At 39.4% G+C, this 19,116-nt stretch overlaps 1 protein-coding gene across 6 annotated transcripts in view; it reads left to right on the top strand.

Annotated features, from left to right (window-relative positions):
* The window catches only part of KCTD3 (potassium channel tetramerization domain containing 3), a 75,906-nt gene that overhangs the window by 45,251 nt on the left and 11,539 nt on the right, over positions 1 to 19,116 (top strand). For 5 of the 6 annotated variants that reach the window (XM_086345322.1, XM_086345323.1, XM_086345324.1 and 2 more), the window contains 5 exons: positions 7,924 to 8,011; positions 8,127 to 8,243; positions 10,105 to 10,275; positions 14,440 to 14,595; positions 18,322 to 18,418. In XM_086345322.1, the coding sequence (XP_086201448.1) occupies positions 7,924 to 8,011; positions 8,127 to 8,243; positions 10,105 to 10,275; positions 14,440 to 14,595; positions 18,322 to 18,418 (629 nt within the window). Of the gene's footprint in view, positions 1 to 7,923; positions 8,012 to 8,126; positions 8,244 to 10,104; positions 10,276 to 14,439; positions 14,671 to 18,321; positions 18,419 to 19,116 lie in introns of all 6 variants that reach the window. The other variant, XR_015143635.1, reaches the window with a different exon arrangement.

The raw sequence follows: 19,116 nt of genomic DNA, 5'->3' as shown, positions 1-19,116 counted from the left end.
CTCAACAGACAGTTCTGACCTGGGGCTGACTGCTGTGGCACGGATGAGCAGGTTCTGATCTGGCCTATAGCCACAGTTCTGCCCAGGAGTAACACAGAAGTACACAGGACAACTGGTGTAGTTCCTGACTCCAGTTGTATGATCAAGATTGATTTGAAATATTTGAGTCAGATGAGCAAGCCTGAGAGCAAGCGTTTTTAAGCCTCAAAGCCATGGTGGTATTTAGGTGTAGCAGTTGCTTACTGTAGCTCTTCCCTGGTGGCTCAGACGGTAAAGAATCTGCCTGCCCGTGCAGGAAACATAAGAGACTTGAGATCCCTGGCTCAGGAAGACCCCCTGGAGAAGGAAATGGTAACCCACTCAAGTATTCTTGTCTGGAGAATTCCATGGACAGTGAGACTGGCGGGCTACAGTCCATGGGGTCGCAAAGAGTTGGGCACGACTGAGCGACTAAACACACAAAACACATGCAAACGCGTGCGCGAGGACAGCTTCAGTAAAATGCTAATGAAAGTGTTCTATGCGCATTGTATCTGACTTGAGTAAGAAAAAGGGAAATTATGTTTTAAAAGAAACATTTCAGTTTTCTCAATTCCTCTTTAAAGAAGGTTAGTAATAAGGAGTGTTGCAAATAGGTAGCCTAGGCTGAGTTACATGGCAGAATAGCAGTTTTAGGACTTATTTCCCCAGTCGTTCAAGTTTAAATGTAGGTGCATATTGGAAACATATTACATGTTTCACTCTCATATTGAAAGACAGTTTTGGAAGTCAGTCCTGGAAAGTCATTGTGTATCCTGATTCCTAAAGGATCAGAAAACTCTGTTCATTCTGAAAGACTAGACTCGTCAGCCGAAGTCACCTAGGTCATCTGAGTCATAACCTAACTGAACAGTGGAGGGCAAACTTGAGGAGGAAATGTTGGCTTAAAGGAGAATGAAAGTGAATTTCTGTGGTCTGAGGGCTGTGCTGGACTAGAATTCGGAGGCTTGTTTGATTTCGCTTCTCTCCTGTTGTGGTCTGATGCACTTGCAGCACTGATGTCGCAAGTACAGTTTGCTTACTTGGGTTGGCTGTCTTGTTTTTTGTATTTGTAACAGGTTTGTGAGCCCTCTGGAGAAGGCAATGACACCCCACTCCAGTACTCTTGCCTGGAAAATCCCATGGACGGAGGGGCCTGGTAGGCTGCAGTCCATGAGGTCGCTAGGAGTCGGACACGACTGAGCGACTTCCCTTTCACTTTTCACTTTGATGCATTGGAGAAGGAAATGGCAACCCACTCCAGTGTTCTTGCCTGGAGAATCCCAGGGATGGCGGAGCCTGGTGGGCTGCCGTCTCTGGGGTCGCACAGAGTCGGACACGACTGAAGCGACTTAGCAGCAGCAGCAAGTTAGGAATAAGGTGGGAATTGGCATCTTAGGGCCAGAATTTATTGGAGAGAGGACTGGCATTTGGGTGCCTATTGTGTCCTGAACACTATCCCAAGTAGGTTGTATTTCTGACTTGGGATTTACAGCAACACAGCTGAATTAGCTCAGTCACTGGCGAGGAGACTTGACACCTGGATGTCTGTTGTGTACTGATCACTACCCTGAGTATGTCTTACTTGCTTGCTTAGGATTTTTAGTGCATGTGTGTGTGCTCAGTCATGTCAGGCTCTTGGTGACTCTATGGACTGTAGTCCATCAGGCTCCTTTGTCCTTGGGATTTTTACAGGCAAGAATACTGGAGTGGGTTGCTGTTTCTTCCTCCAGGGGACCTTCCCAACTCAGGGATCGAACCTGCATCTCCTGCATTGCAGGCAGATTCTTTACTTGCTGAACCATCGGGATTTACAGTAACAATGCTAAATCAGCTGACACTAGCCCCCCCCAATACTGACATACAGAAATATTGGATAAAAATACTAAAATAGTATATATTCTATTAATATCAGGTATTGAATTATATTTGTTATTTGTTTCTTTATACATATTTGCATACCCCATATCAAAGTCAAGGCTCTGGATTCTGGGATTCCACCAGGACCAGGAGGCATGGCTTCAGGGGAGCATGTAAATCCAGCCTCCTGCAAAAAGCTGAAGCTTTAATAATCTGCCTCAGTCCTTGAGAAGAGGACTGGGAAAATTTTGCTTAATAATTTTAGAATAAGAAATCTTGATATATGTTCCATATCTTGGATTGGGAAAGGTAGTGCAGGAGAAAACCATCAATGAGAAATTGAGGCCACAATCATATTAGGAGTACAAATACATGACTTGAAAGCACAAAGATAAGTCTTTGTGCTTTGGGAATTCCAATTTGAGAAATTTATAGAACTGGTCTAGGGTCATTTACATTTCTAGGGATGGACATGAAACCAAGCAAGATAAGGCACATAGGGCTTCACAAAACAAATATTTCTACTGAAAGTGAGCCCATGCTAAGTCACTTCAGTCGTGTCTGACTCTGTGCGACCCCATAGACAGCAGCCCACCAGGCTCCCCCGTCCCTGGGATTCTCCAGGCAAGAACACTGGAGTGGGTTGCCATTTCCTTCTCCAATGCATGACAGTGAAGAGTGAAAGTGAAGTCGCTCAGTCGTGTCCCACCCTCAGCGACCCCATGGACTGCAGCCTACCAGGCTCCTCCATCCGTGGGATTTTCCAGGCAAGAGTACTGGAGTGGGGTGCCATTGCCTTTTCCAAGTGAGCCCATAACCTCCCCAAATGTGTAAACTACACATGAAAGCAAATGAGGGGAAGTCATAAAATGTAGGCAGTTGGAGTACAAATGTACCTTAGAGCTGAAAATAATTGAACAATTAGGTACTTCTGAATAAATTTCAAGTTATTTAATGAGAAAGACGAAGGACTAGACTATAATAAATAGGAACAGTCAGAAAAGAAACAAAATAAAACAGTAGAAATTTGAAAGCCATTGAAAATTCAAAACAAAACTCATACTCAGTGCAGGGGTCCCCAGTGTCCAGGCTGCAGACCCATACCTCTCAGATCAGTGTTGCGCTTGGATTAGGAGTAACATGCACAATTGCTTGAATCATCCCAAAGCCGTCTCTCTCCATCCCTCCCACCAGCCCTAGTCTGTGGAAGAACTGTCTTCCACAAAACTGGTCCCTGATGCCAGAAAGGTTGGGGACTGCTGACTTAATGTGTTAAACAGAAGGACAAATAAAAAGACAGTGGATTGCTGGACGCATCCGAGAGAATCATTCACAGTGAAGCAGAAAGTTAGTAGAAAATATGAAAAGAAGAAATGAGACAATCACTTTCAGAAGGGAGTAGTGGATGGGATTTAGAAAAGATAATTGCTAACAATTTTGGAGAATGAAAGAAAGGCTTGATTATGTTGATTAAAGAAATACATCAAGGCTAATAAAATCAAATATATACATTGTGATGTAATAGAAGATAAAAATATCAAAAGGTGTCCATAGATTACTGACAGGTACGTTGTGTGTGTGTGAGAGAGAGAGAATGAATCGCTCGGTTGTATCTGACTCTTTGCAACCCCTTGGACTGTAACCCGCTAGGATCCTCTGTCCATGGAATTCTCCAGGCAAGAATACTGTAGTCGGTTGCCATTTCCTCCTTCAGGGGATCTTCCCAATCCAGGGATTGAACCTGTGTCTCCTGCCTTGCAGGCAATTATTTACTGTCTGAGCCATCAGGGAAGCTCCCAGATACACTTTCAGTTCAGTTCAGTCGCTCAGTCGTGTCCGACTCTTTGTGACCCCATGAATTGCAGCACGCCAGGCCTCCCTGTCCATCACCAACTCCCGGAGTTCAGTCAAACTCATGTCCATCAAGTCAGCGATGCCATCTTCCCATCTCATCCTCTGTCATCCCCTTCTCCTCCTGCCCCCAATCCCTCCCAGAATCAGGGTCTTTTCCAATGAGTCAACTCTTCGCATGAGGTGGCCAAAGTACTGGAGTTTCAGCTTTAGCATCATTCCTTCCAAAGAAATCCCAGGGCTGATCTCCTTCAGAATGGACTGGTTGGATCTCCTTGCTGTGCAAGGGACTCTCAAGAGTCTTCTCCAACACCACAGTTCAAAAGCATCAATTCTTTGGCACTCAGCTTTCTTCACAGTCCAACTCTCACATCCATACATGACCACTGGAAAAACCATAGCCTTGACTAGACGGACCTTTGTTGGCAAAGTAATGTCTCTGCTTTTGAATATGTTATCTAGGTTGGTCATAACTTTTCTTCCAAGGAGTAAGCATCTTTTAATTTCATGGCAGCAGTCTCCATCTGCAGTGATTTTGGAGCCCAAAAAAATAAAGTCTGACACTGTTTCCACTGTTTCCCCATCTCTTTGCCATGAAGTGATGGGACCAGATGCCATGATCTTCGTTTTCTGAATGTTGAGCTTTAAGCCAACTTTTTCACTCTCCTCTTTCACTTTCATCAAGAGGCTTTTTAGTTCCTCTTCACTTTCTGCCAGAAGGGTGGTGTTACCTGCATATCTTATTATGGTTATTGATATTTCTCCCGGCAATCTTGATTCCAGCTTGTGTGTCTTCCAGCCCAGTGTTTCTCATGATGTGTTCTGCATATAAGTTAAATAAGCAGGGTGACGATATACAGCCTTGACGTACTCCTTTTCCTATTTGGAACCAGTCTGTTGTTCCATGTCCAGTTCTAACTGTTGCTTCCTGAACTGCATATAGGTTTCTCAAGAGGCAGGTCAGGTGGTCTGGTATTCCCATGTCTTTCAGAATTTTCTACAGTTTATTGTGATCCACACAGTCAAAGGCTTTAGCATAGTCAATAAAGCAGAAATAGATGTTTTTCTGGAACTCTCTTGCTTTTTCCATGATCCAGCGAATGTTGGCACTTTGATCTCTGGTTCCTCTGCCTTTTAAAACCAGCTTGAACATCTGGAAGTTCACCGTTCATGTATTGCTGAAGCCTGGCTTGGAGAATTTTGAGCATTACTCTCTAGCTAGATGTAAAACAGATTCTTTGTTGAGCAACAGTAGAAGCCAGAAGACAGTAGGCTATTCTCGAGTTAGTTGAGGAAATAAGTTTCAACTTAGAGCTTTATATTCAGCAAAACTGTCATTCAGACATGAATGAGAGATGTTTTCATATAATACAGATAGAGTTTGTCATTTACAACCCTCAGTGGAAGGACTGCTGAAGAAATGCCCTTTGATAAGGTTATTTTACTTAGAAGAGGAAGAAGTGGAATACTGCAAACCTTACTAGCAAAGGCATTTCTCGATATGTTGGTGCATCTAAGTATTTAAAAAGTAATGGAGGAGAGTTAAAACATTTTGTTAACAAATGATTATCCAGGTAGAGATTGTGGTTACAAGATTTAAGGGGCCTTGTATTGCTTGGGAAGATAGACTGATTATTTTCAAAATGTAAATCATTTAAATTTTTACATAGACATTAATGATAATCACTGAACTACCTTAGGAGAGAAAACTCACTTCTACCTTAGGTTTGTGATCACCATGATGGAATCACATGTACTGATCAGTGTGGTTTCTCAGGTTCTTGCCATGAAGTTATTGGGGTAAAGAAGAGAAGGCTGCAAAATGACTGCCTCCTTGCTTATGCTGGGAGAGAAGATCTTGGTACCATCTCCTCTGTAACCTAACTTCACATGTCCTCTGCTTTCTCTGTTCTCCTTGTGCTGAGAGGTGGACATGAGAAGAGTAGGACTTGGTCGGGGTGCAGGGAAGGAGGTGATGGTGGTGTTCAGACACCAAGTCATGTGATTTTTTGCAACCTCAGGGACTGTAGCATGCCAGGCTTCCCTGTCCCTCACTGTCTCCTGGAGTTTGCCCAGGTTCATGTCGCTTGAATCAGTGATGCCATCCAACCATCTCATCTTCTGTTGCCCTCTTCGCCTCTTGCCCTCAGTCTTTCTCAGCATCAGGGTCTTTTCCAATGAATCAGCTGTTCCCATCAGGTGGCCAAAGTTATTGGAACTTCAGCTTCAGCATCAGTCGTTCCAAAGGGTATTCAGGGTTGATTTCCTTTAAGATTGATTGGTTTGATCTCTTTGCTTTCCAAAGGACTCTCAAGAGTCTTCTCTAACACCACAGTTCAAAACCATCAATTCTTTGGTGCTCAGCTTTCTTTATTGTCCAGCTCTCACATCTGTACATGACTACTAGAAAGACCATAGCCTTGACTATATGAACCTTTGTCAGCAAAGTGATGTCTTTGCTTTTTAACACACTGTCTAGGTTTGTCATAGCTTTCCTGTTAAGAAGCAGTTTTCTTCTAATTTCATGGCTGCAGTCAGCATCAGCAGTGATTTTAGAGCTTAAGAGGAAATCCGTCACTGCTCCAGGATTAGGAAGGCTCTAAGCCTGGCTCCCACCCTCCCAGAGAATAAGAGGTCAAGTGTCTCTCTGGGATGTCCCAGGGAAAGCTCCAAGCTGCTGCCAGCCTTTCATTGAAAACTGGTCTAGAGAGAGAGGAGTCTCATGGCCTTACCTACCCCTGTCCTCTGACTGTGAAGACTCTGGGGTAGAACTGAAGCACTTTCTGGAGTAAGTGAACTAAAAAGATACAATTGATATAAGAAAATACATCAGTGAAGCAGCCTCCCCTCCTTTCTTCAGACCTCTTGACTCATCACGGAAGAGTTCTCAGTGACTACCTGCTTCTGAACCTGTTGGCTCTGATGAAACAGAAACCTGACCTGGGGTTGAGGGTGGCCATCAAAATCTCTGCAGAGGTATTGCTAGTGTGACTTATACCCAAGCATGACACCAGAATTTAGGGCTGTGAACATGAACAGCTTATTCGAGTCATTATTTCCAAGATTTAGCTGTTTTTAAATTTGGTTTTTAGTTAGAATTGGCATAGATTCTGTGCTGTACTTGCTGTCCTTCAGATGGGTGTTTTTCCCTCTCTGCCTAACTCCTAGTTATTTATTTGTTTTGTTTTCAAGTATTACTTCCTTTTTGAACTTTTCCTTGATCTTTGTCCTCCCTGGACTGGAGTTTAAACAGGAATCCTTTCTTCCTCCATGGTTGTATTGCACATCCTATTTTAGTGCCTGTTACATTGTAATTGTCTTTTTTTTTCTTTCTTGCCCATGAGTTTCAAAGCGCCTATGGAGCAGAAGTAGTATTTCAACATCCCTTGTCCATTCCAGTACTTGTTCACCTAGATATGAAAAGTGTATAATGTGAATGTTGAGTGTGTAAAGTTTCACATGCATGCCTGGTCTGGCTGTACATAAGGGGGATTCAGTTTGATCTTCTTGCCAGTACTCGGTAAGACTTTCTGGTTTTTGTTTTGTTTTATAGTAAAAGTCATGCCCTTTGCTTTTCTCTTAGCACAAACATAAGCATTCATTAATTTGTAACTAGCCTGATTTGCTTGGAAAACTAATTTTTTTATTCTAATGCTTGAAAAAACAAAAGCATCTGAGAACTTGATTGGCCGTTTCCTAGGATACAGAGGTGAAGTCTTCAGGGGGAGATAGAGAATGCTGCCTTTTCGAAGAAATGACAGTGTATCAAGGGAGCAAGTACATCTTGAAGTTGGCTGATCTGTTTTATGATTCTAACTGGGCAGGTCATTTCATCTCTTATTTGAGAGAGAGAAGGGAGAAAGGGGCCTGGGTCAGACTTAGTTTTCCAGTCCTAATATGTGCTCTAACCTCATGGTCATGTGCAGAAAATGGAGATAACTAAATTCTGAAAGGAAAGTGCTGCTGTTGAAAATAAGTTTGTTTGTTTTTTTTTTTTTTTAGAAAAAAGCTTTAAAGGGGACTATATTGGTGGTTCTTCAGAGTTCCGCATGGATGTGTGTGTGTGTAAAGAAAGTCCATGTTCTAAGACCTAATTAAGTATCTTCTTTATTGCATAAAAAATTTGAGGACATTGAGCAGAAAATATAGATTGTAATTAACATCTGACATCTAACAATATTCTCACTACATCAGGTTCAAGACGTCGTTCCTATAACTAGTTACGACACTGCTGGCTCATTCCTGCTGCTGGGATGTAACAATGGATCAATATATTATATAGGTAAGTGGTCAGGCACTTAGTGTGGCTCTCTTTAGTATGACTTTTTAAATGAAAACAAAGTACTAACTTAAGTTTTAGATTTACCATTTATTTTCATACTATTTTTACTTTTTAGATATGCAGAAGTTCCCATTGCGAATGAAGGATAATGATCTTCTTGTAACTGAACTTTATCATGATTCCTCAAATGATGCTATTACTGCTCTGAGTGTTTACCTCACACCCAAAACAAGTTAGTGCATAGCAAAATTATTATTATGGATGTTATTTTATGTATGTTTATTCATTGGTTTATTCTAATACTAATCTGGTCCTTTGTTTTGGTAAGCTGCAGTGCTAGGATTTCATCTCTTTTAGTCTGAAGTTGATGTTTGGTTTTAGATTGAGGTCAAACATGACCAATAAACATACTCTGGGGTAGAAAATTAGAACTTTGCTTCTTCTGAATTGTATTGTTAATTTTTATGATAATAATAATAACTAAAATTATTTTTAAAACTGACCTGCACATTTACCTTCCTATGATCGCTGATTTCATTTTGAAATTAAGAGCTTTATCTTTTTAACAACAACAACAACAGAAGCTTTTAGACTATTAATCTCTATTGGAAAATGAGCTTATTTCTCTGGGAAATTTCAAATTTAAGTTTTGGAAAATATCAGTACCCATAACTTCTCTTTCAGAGGCCATTACAGTGAAATTAACAAACTAGTTCTGTGAATTATTAAGAATTTTTGTATTCTAGAGTGAAGGATAAACATAAATGGGGAACTGAAAATTTATCTGTAATGAAAGGATCTAGGAAATATTTACATGTGGCCAGTAATATTAATAGGTTGAATATATTACTTGTGTAGAATCATATTATTGAATGATTTTAAGAAATCATTATCTTCTATATGAAAGAAAAATATTCTGGTGTACACAGATGATTTTTATTGAAATTATGGTAGAATTTAAACTATATTGCTCCAGAACAGAAGTCAGCAAACCATGTTCTTTTCATTGATAGTTTTATGTATTGTCTTTGGCTGCTTTTGTGCCCCTGTGTCAGAATTGAGTGGTTGTCACAGAGACAGTTTGGCACGCAAAGTTTAAACTGTTTGCTATTCAGCCTTTTACAGAAAGTTTGCTGACCCCTGCTCTAGAATGAAGTATGCTCCCCCTGCCCCCGCAAATTAAAAGGGAGAAAAAAATTTCTTTTGTGGTGGCAGTATCTTCTTTTAAGACATGAGGGTGTGGTTGCCTTAAATTTTGAGAAGTGTTTTCCATAGCCTGCCCTTTCTACCTTGATTCAAATATTTTTGGGTTGGTCAGAAACAATAGCTATTAAGAGGTTCTCTGTGAAGCTTTGAAAGGCTATCTATCCCTGAACTCCATTCTGTCTTTAAATATGTGATGGAATCTGGGCACCTGTTTGAGAAAAAATCCACACTCGAACCTAACATGATGAACTACTTGTACATAATTAAAAGAGACAGCATAGGTAAGTGTGATGTCAGCAGTGTAATGGGTATATTTGTTCCCTAGTTAACAGTTTTGAAACTGTTGAAGAGCATATTACTTGTGTATGTACAAGTAATTACAGTACTTGATTACTCAAAGAGAAGGTTTAATGTTGTAGCAGAAGTAACACAGGTGGTCATTCTAAGCTAGAAGTCATATGGAGCATTACTTGTGGAATCCTGTGCTGTATCAGTGGTGTTCTTAGCATATCAGATTTATTCTTTAAGCAGTTAATGAGTACCTACTGTCTCAGGCAAGGCACTCTGTAAGGTGTTTTAAATCTAAACTGATTATGATTCAGTCTCATCAATAAAGAGTAGAGGTAGATAGAGAACTGGGGGGTTACAGTTGCTGTGGTAGAATCTAACACTTAGTACAGTGGAGTGAGTGTTAGGAAGCGATTAATAAAGGAAGTAAGGCATTAAGACAGTCAGAGAAGTCTTCAGATTTCTGCACTGAGTGGGATTTGGGCTGATACAAGTGCTGAATCCAGCTCTGCCTCTTCTGTCACAGAGAACACTTGCAAGGGCAGCTTTCTGTTGATCGTCTTCTATTATTTCCCCTTTCCACTTTTGATTTTGTGTAGGTGTCAGTGGTAACTGGATCGAGATTGCCTATGGTACGAGTTCTGGCGCAGTACGCGTCATTGTGCAGCACCCAGAGACGGTTGGGTCGGGCCCTCAGCTTTTTCAGACATTCACTGTTCACCGGAGTCCTGTCACAAAAATCATGCTGTCAGAGAAGCATCTGGTATCAGGTGAAATGATTTTATTGGTATTGGTAAGGTGGGCTGCCTCATATGAAACCTTGCCTGGGGTATAATTTTCTAGACTTCTACAAATTAAAAAAATACAAAAGCAGTGTTTTATGTATAGGCATACCAAAAAATGGTAGAAAAGTTTAATAAGAAATACTGTGATTATCTCTTAATACTGTGAAAATATCATGATTTTCTTTGATCTTGTCTAGCTGTAGTATACATAAATTTAGAAGGTATTGTATCTTTTATTTACTCTCTTTTAATAGTGTGTTCTTATGGTATGTTTTACTTCAGAAAATTTCTCAATCCTGTTAAGAATTTTTTATTAGAGAAATTTATATGAATTTAATATAAATTTGGTTGTATTGTCTTAAGGTTTAATGCTAAAGTTAGTAGAATGTTGGTAGTCTAACATCAACTACTAATGTTAAAAATTAGAAAACGTGTAAAAAGGTGTGAAGAAAATAACATTTGTGGGTTTATTGTTTTTCGCAGTCATAGAGGGCTTCCCCCGTGGCTTAGTTGGTAAAGTTAGTAAAGAGTCTGGCTGCAATGTGGGAGACTTGGGTTCGATCCCTGGGTTGGGGAGATCCCCTGGAGAAAGGGAAAGGCTCCCCATTCTAGTATTCTGGCCTGGAGAGTTCCATGGACTGTATAGTCCATGGGGGGGCAAAGAGTTGGACATGATTTAGGGACTTTCTATTCTATATAGTCATAGATTTTTAAAAATTTTAGATACAAATTTAATATTTAAAAAAATAGTTACAGATTTTAAAGCAAAATTAGGATGACACAGCATAAAATGATCAAAAAGTAAAATTCCACTGTGAAATTATTGTATATGATAGACAATTTCTGAAAGACCTTACAAAATTTGAATTGTCAGGTATATCAGTAGCATTTGCATTTATAAAACAATTGTGCATTAAATCTTTTGTAGATCAGTTCCTGCCTAATTTAAATTTTTATAAACATTATTTTCATATATCAACTTTTGTTTATATGAAGACTACCTAATATAAAAAGGTGATGCATCTTTGTCTAATTAAACATCAAATGGAGCTGAAATACCTTGTCCATATATGGATGGATGATGGGTAAAAGGGTAGATGGATGGATGACTGCTTTTATTGAATGTCTCACTGTTTTGGATATAATGATGCCTTCCCGCAACAAGCTCTTTTTTAAATCTTTTATAAAGCAGTACTCATCTAACATCTGCCTCACTGAGGAGTCTTTCTTGCTCTGTATGGCTGGTTCTTCCTCTTTTGCCCAGTTACTAAGTGTTGGTTTGCCTTAAATCTTTTTCTAGATTCTCCATTTTTATTTGTCTGTACTTTCTTTCCCTGGTGATTTGAATGCTGTCATCTATATGCCAGTGACTTCCAGACTTTCCTTCCACCTGTGACCATCCACAGACTTCCAGACTTGTGTATACAGTGCTTGTCCTTAGGATTTGGTTGTAGGTTTAAGAGGCATCTCTAAATTAACCTGGTGGATAAAATGGTACTTTTGATTTCTCTCTCAAAAGCCATCTTGTTACACAGTATCACTAATCTTTTATACCCAGGCTGAAAATCTAGGAATCAGGCTTGATTCCTCCCTTTCTGTCGCCTCCCTGCCTCCTATGTGGAATCCATCAGTAACTCCCGTGTCTTTGCTTGAGCATGTATCACACGTCTGAGTACTTCACTGTGTGGAATCCATCAGTAACTCCCGTGTCTTTGCTTGAGCATGTATCACACGTCCGAGTACTTCACTGTGTGGAATCCATCAGTAACTCCCGTGTCTTTGCTTGAGCATGTATCACACGTCCGAGTACTTCACTGTGTGGAATCCATCAGTAACTCCTGTGTCTTTGCTTGAGCATGTATCACACGTCCGAGTACTTCACTGTGTGGAATCCATCAGTAACTCCCGTGTCTTTGCTTGAGCATGTATCACACGTCCGAGTACTTCACTGTGTGGAATCCATCAGTAACTCCCGTGTCTTTGCTTGAGCATGTATCACACGTCCGAGTACTTCACTGTGTGTCCATTGCTGCCAACCTGGTAGCTCAGGTCAGCATTTCTCCCCTGGGTTGCTGAGCTTCTCAGTTTTTCCCTGTTTCTGTCTTGGCTCTCTATGGTTCACGTTCCACACAACAGGCAGAAATATCTTTAGAAATGCAAACCAGGTCTGACTTGCCGATGGCTTCCTAGTGTATGTAGAAGAAGTAACTTAATGCGGCGCTTCCTGTTCTGGACCCTGCTTAGCTTTCGGGTCTCTCCTCTCAGCCTCCCTTGTCACTTTCCTTATTGCGCATGGTACCCTAGCTCATTGGCTCTTCTATTTCTTGAAAATGCCTTAGAACCTCTGACCTTCTTCTTTTCATTTGAAATGTGTTTTCCTAGATATTTGTTTGGCTGCCTCTCCTTGGCATTCAAGTCCCACTTCAAACTCCTCCTCATGAGGCCTCCTTGGCCACTCGGTCTAACCTAGCCAGACCTCTGTCCAGTCAGCTTTTGCTGTCAGTATCCATTTGTTTTCTTCACAGACTGTTGCTTTCTGATGTCTCTCTCTCTCCCTCTTTTAGAATATAGGTTTCTACAGCAGCAGAAACTTTTGTTCTCCACCCTGTCCTCAGCACTTAACGTAGTTCTTGTGAATAAACGAATGAAACGACACAATATGACCCTGTGAGAAAAACAGACTATTCCTTGCTAGACCATTTTGATATTTAAATGACAGTGCGCACTAAAGAGCAGTTAATACTGTTTTGCTGGTAATGATGTTAGTGTTGGATGTGATGTCTAAGAATTACTTGGTGAAGTTTGGTTTGTAACAAATATCTGTATAGGTTTGAAATATAAATTTGTCAAGAAAAATACCCAGTTTAGCCAAAAATCTGGGGTATTTTATATGTGCTCAACTGTATTCACTCTGCCACCTGGTGGATGTGCACGTATATGTAATGACGTTCTGTCTCTCTTAGTGTTAGTTTCAGTGCTGTGAATGATTACTCTACAACATTGTAAATGATTAGTTTCAATGTTATAAATGTATGATGATTATTCATACTAACAGATTTCATAATTGCTAAAAATATTTCAGTTATTTTTCTGAATCCCCTTAAGTTTAATAATGAAATCAGGAAATTATTTCCCATGAAGTTGATTATAGCCTAGAACTAAGTGTCTTCTTTTTCACTAGAAAACTAGTATTCCGAGAATTGAGAATTTTGCTGTATAATATGCACACTTTTTATTCTTATTGCTGTTTGCTAAAATTAAATTTCTAAACTTCTGTTTAAAATGTGCAACTGTGACACCTATCCAGGAGGAAATGTGTGTATAGAAGAAATTTTGGATAATTTCATAGTATATACTGATGCTATATATAATGCTATATATGTAATAAAAGACAAGTTAGTAAATTTTTTAAAGCATGCCACAAAAGTACAGTTCTTGGATTAATGTTATAGTTGTTTATATATTTTAATAGGGTATCTATTCAGACAAAACCAACAGAAACAGATTACTTATTCAGAGATATCTCAGTATATAACTGCTTAATATTATTACTATGGAAAAATAAGCTAATTGGAATAAGTTACTTAAATACAGTCTCATATATAAAAATAATTCTCAACTTTAGTATTGAAATCTTAGTTTTCCGTGATGTAACTGAATGAGCAGCAAGTTTTGGGACAAATGTCATTTGTGCTAGTAAATTTTCAGTAACTCCTGGTCTTAATTGTTTGATATTTGAGTAACATAAGCAGAAACCGTTTATATGGTTGGAAAAAATAAAGTAGGCAACTTGTCTACAGTGTAGTTTACCAACAGAACAGAAAATATTCAACATTTTTTTTACATACACTTTTTTTTTAACCTTTTCTAAATCTATACCCTATAGGCTACTTTTATAAGGATCCGTAGATTAACTTATATACCTTATATTTGCAGCAAGGTAAACCATATTCTGTTATCTCATTTTTGTTGGCTAGGTACAAATTTAAGTATGATTTTAAGATAAGTTGTTTTGTCACTCAAAATGTGCTGTGATCTACTTATTGTAGATCATAGTGAAAAAAGTTAAAATGAATTTATAAAAGTGATGTTGTTGGTGCTCTTACAATCTGTATTTAAAAACTCTTGTGTGTTCTGTTTCTCTCCTAGTTTGTGCAGATAATAATCATGTCCGGACATGGACAGTAACACGATTCAGAGGAATGATCTCTACTCAGCCGGGTTCTACTCCTTTAGCATCGTTCAAGATCCTGTCTCTGGAGGAGACAGAAAGCCACGGAAGCTACTCCTCTGGGAACGACATAGGTGGTCATTCTCAAGTACTATGAAGGCAGTGCTGAAGAAGTGTATTATTGGTAGTAGGAACCTAAAAAAAGAGTTGTAAATATAAATTCTTCATTTTCACTTTTAAACTTATTTAAAACAGAAGCTTAGTGTGTTTTTCTGATTAAGTTCTCTAAAGTCAAAAAATTATACAGATGATATTTTTTGACTTTATGATGGTACAAAAGTGTGACAGTCATTCAGTAGAACCAGTACTTTGAAGTTTGATCTTTTCCCGGGCTAGGGATATGTGGTACCATATTCCTCCGTGATGCTGGGCAGCAGCAGCAGGCCTGGTAAGTTCCCAGTCAGCCCCATGACCACAAGGGTAAACAAGTGATATGCTTGGAATCAGTCTGTATGCACACAGCCATTCTCTTTCTCACTTTCAGTATTCAGTAAATTACATGAGGCGTTCAACACTTTATCATAAAATAGGTTTTGTGTTAGATGGCTTTGCCCACCTGAAGGCTAATGTAAGTGTTCTGAGCACATTTACTCTAGGCTAGGCTAAGTTGTGATGTTTAGTACTAAATGCAGTTTTGACTTAATGATATTTTCAGTATTGTAAGTCATAACCCCATCATAAGCTCAGGAAGATATGTATTATGGAATTATTTTTAGTTGTTAAAAAGTTGAGAGCAGATTTTTCATCTTTATTAGCATTTCCTAAGCAGCCAAAGATGGAGAAGCTCTATACAGTCAGCAAAAACAAGACCAGGAGCTGACTGTGGCTCAGATCATGAACTCCTTATTGCCAAATTCAGACTGAAACTGAAGAAAGTAGGGAAAACCACTAGACCATTCAGGTATGACCTAAATCAAATCACTTATGATTATAGAGTGGAAGTGAGAAATAGATTTAAGGGCCTAGATCTGATAGATAGAGTGCCTGATGAACTATGGAATGAGGTTCGTGACATTGTACAGGAGACAGGGATCCAGACCATCCCCATGGAAAAGAAATGCAAAAAAGCAAAATGGCTGTCTGGGGAGGCCTTACAAATAGCTGTGAAAAGAAGAGAAGTGAAAAGCAAAGGAGAAAAGGAAAGATATAAGCATCTGAATGCAGAGTTGCCAAGAACAGCAAGAAGAGATAAGAAAGCCTTCCTCAGCGATCAATGCAAAGAAATAGAGGAAAACAACAGAATGGGAAAGACTAGAGATCTCTTCAAGAAAATTAGAGATACCAAGGGAACATTTCATGCAAAGATGGGCTCGATAAAGGACAGAAATGGTATGGACCTAACAGAAGCAGAAGATATTAAGAAGAGATGGCAAGAATACACAGAAGAACTGTACAAAAAAGATCTTCATGACCCAGATAATCACGATGGTGTGATCACTGACCTAGAGCCAGACATCCTGGAATGTGAAGTCAAGTGGGCCTTAGAAACCATCACTATGAACAAAGCTAGTGGAGGTGATGGAATTCCAGTTGAGCTATTTCAAATCCTGAAAGATGATGCTGTGAAAGTGCTGCACTCAGTATGTGAGCAAATTTGGAAAACTTAGCAGTGGCCACAGGACTGGAAAAGGTCACTTTTCATTCCAATCCCAAAGAAAGGCAATGCCAAAGAATGCTCAAACTACCACACAATTGTACTCATCTCACAAGCTAGTAAAGTAATGCTCAAAATTCTCCAAGTCAGGCTTCAGCAATATGTGAACCATGAACTTCCTGATGTTCAAGCTGGTTTTAGAAAAGGCAGAGGAACCAGAGATCAAATTGCCAATATCCGCTGGATCATCGAAAAAGCAAGAGAGTTCCAGAAAAACATCTATTTCTGCTTTATTGACTATGCCAAAGCCTTTGACTGTGTGGATCACAATAAACTGTGGAAAATTCTGAAAGAGATGGGAATACCAGACCACCTGATCTGCCTCTTGAGAAATTTGTATACAGGTCAGGAAGCAACAGTTAGAACTGGACATGGAACAACAGACTGGTTCCAAATAGGAAAAGGAGTACGTCAAGGCTGTATATTGTCACCCTGCTTATTTAACTTATATGCAGAGTACATCATGAGAAACGCTGGATTGGAAGAAACACAAGCTGGAATCAAGATTGCCGGGAGAAATATCAATAACCTCCGATATGCAGATGACACCACCCTTATAGCAGAAAGTGAAGAGGAACTAAAAAGGCTCTTGATGAAAGTGAAAGAGGACAGTGAAAAAGTTGGCTTAAAGCTCAACATTCAGAAAACGAAGATCATGGCATCCGGTCCCATCACATCTTGGGAAATAGATGGGGAAACAGTGGAAACAGTGTCAAACTTTATCTTTTTGGGCTCCAAAATCACTGCAGATGGTGACTGTGGCCATGAAATTAAAAGATGCTTACTCCTTGGAAGGAAAGTTATGACCAACCTAGACAGAATATTAAAAAGCAGAGATATTACTTTGCCAACAAAGGTCCATCTAGTCAAGGCTATGGTTTTTCCAGTGGTCATGTATGGATGTGAGAGTTGGACTGTGAAGTAAGCTGAGCGCCAAAGAATTGATGCTTTTGAACTGTGGTGTTGGAGAAGACTCGAGAGTCTCTTGGATTGCAGGGAGATCCAACCAGTCCATTCTGAAGGAGATCAGCCCTGGGATTTCTTTGGAGGGAATGAAGCTGAAACTCCAGTACTTTGGCCACCTCATGCGAAGAGTTGACTCATTGGAAAAGACTCTGATGCTGGGAGGGATTGGGGGCAGGAGGAGAAGGGGACGACAGAGGATGAGATGGCTGGATGGCATCACTGACTCAATGGACGTGAGTCTGAGTGAACTCCGGGAGTTGGTGATGGACAGGGAGGCCTGGTGTGCTGTGATTCATGGGGTCGCAAAGAGTCAGACATGACTGAGTGACTGAACTGAAGTGATACCATCTCCAAATACCACTTTTTTTAAAATTAGAAGCTATGATGGGTATACACATTTGAAACTTGAAATACTTTTTTTCCATAGTTGCTAATAATTAACCTGAAAATAACTTTGAAGCTGGAAAGGGGCTGATGTTCTTAGATTCTGAGAGTGGTTTTGATGGCATTTGTCAGGAAATAGTATAGCATGTCTCTACTGAAAGGCTCTGATTTTAGCAAAAGGTATATAAAGTTAAATCAGTGTCTCCATACGCCATAACATACCATATATACACACACAGAATCTTCACAGAAGTAGATTCTTCTCTGTAAAGATCCGTTTGAAACAATCTGTAATGTATATGTGCTATACCCACCATACTTTTAATAGTTCTATAGGACCTGTTCGTTAATGTGCCTTCTAGATCACCTGTATAGGCAGAACTGGTGGAATGTAAGGAGTACATGAGAATTGTTTATGCATGAAACTATTAAATGAATATGCACCCACAGTAAAGACTTCAAAATAGTTATCTTTAAAAAATGTAAGCTGCTTATGAGAATTGTACAACCGGTCTTAGTATTTTTAGAGCGAGAACTGCTCAGTGTTGTCAGTTTTAACAGTTGCCCTGTGAACCCACTTCCAACTGTGATGATAGACACTGAAAGTTTACAGTTTTGACAACAAAGTTTTTTTTTCCAACTTCATTGAGATATAATTGACAAGTAACATTGTGTAACTGAAAGGTATAGCATTGACATATTTATTGAGTGCTTTTGTTCCAGGCATTAGAAATCTAAAAAATTGGAAAAAACATCAACTTAAACTTATATCAGTGTTTTCTGTTTTCTGATGAAGGACCTTTTGGAGAGCGAGATGATCAACAGGTGTTTATCCAGAAAGTTGTTCCCATCACTAATAAACTGTTTGTAAGACTGTCATCTACTGGGAAAAGGTAACACTTTACTGAAAAGATTCTATGTTCAGAAGTCAACGTTTGTGTTACAAAAGGGGAAGTAATTGACAGTGGTAAAAGTGAGCAGGGAGAAGAACCTGTAAGATCTTTTAGAGGAGGAGGTAACTCTAAGGACTCTATCCTACAGGAAAAATTAAAAGAGCCAAATCATATGTTTATTTTCACACATTTAGGCTTTCTGTACTTTTAAAAATTTTTATTTTTTTGAAATATTGCTTTACACTATTTATATTCTATAGCAAAGTGATTGTTTTTTATACATACACACACACAGCTTTTTCATATTCTTTACGAGTCTGTTTCTATTTCATTCGTGTCATATTTTAGATTCCTACACATAAGTGATGTCATGTGGTATTTGTTTTTCTCTGACTTCTTAGTGTGATAATCTCCGGGTCTATCCCTGTTGCTCAAAAGACATCATTTCATTCTTTTTAAGGCTGAGTAATAGTTCATTGTGTGTAACTACATTATCTTCTCTATCCATCGGTCTGTCACTGGGTATTTAGGTTATTTCCATGTGTTGACTGTTGTAAACAGTGTGGCTGTGTATGTAGGGATGCATGTATCTTTTTGAATTATAGTTTTGTCTGGATATATATGCCCAGGAGTGGGATTGCTGGATCCTATGGCAACTCTTGTTGTAGTTTAAGGAACCTCCATAGTGTTCTCCACAC

This window comes from Bos grunniens, chromosome 16, assembly GCF_055505025.1.
Source record: "Bos grunniens cultivar Pamir isolate PY7600 chromosome 16, Bosgru_T2T1.0, whole genome shotgun sequence".
NCBI lineage: Eukaryota > Metazoa > Chordata > Mammalia > Artiodactyla > Bovidae > Bos > Bos grunniens.
The sequence above is the reverse complement of the archived record's forward strand: the minus strand, read 5'-3'. Positions and strand labels throughout refer to the sequence as shown.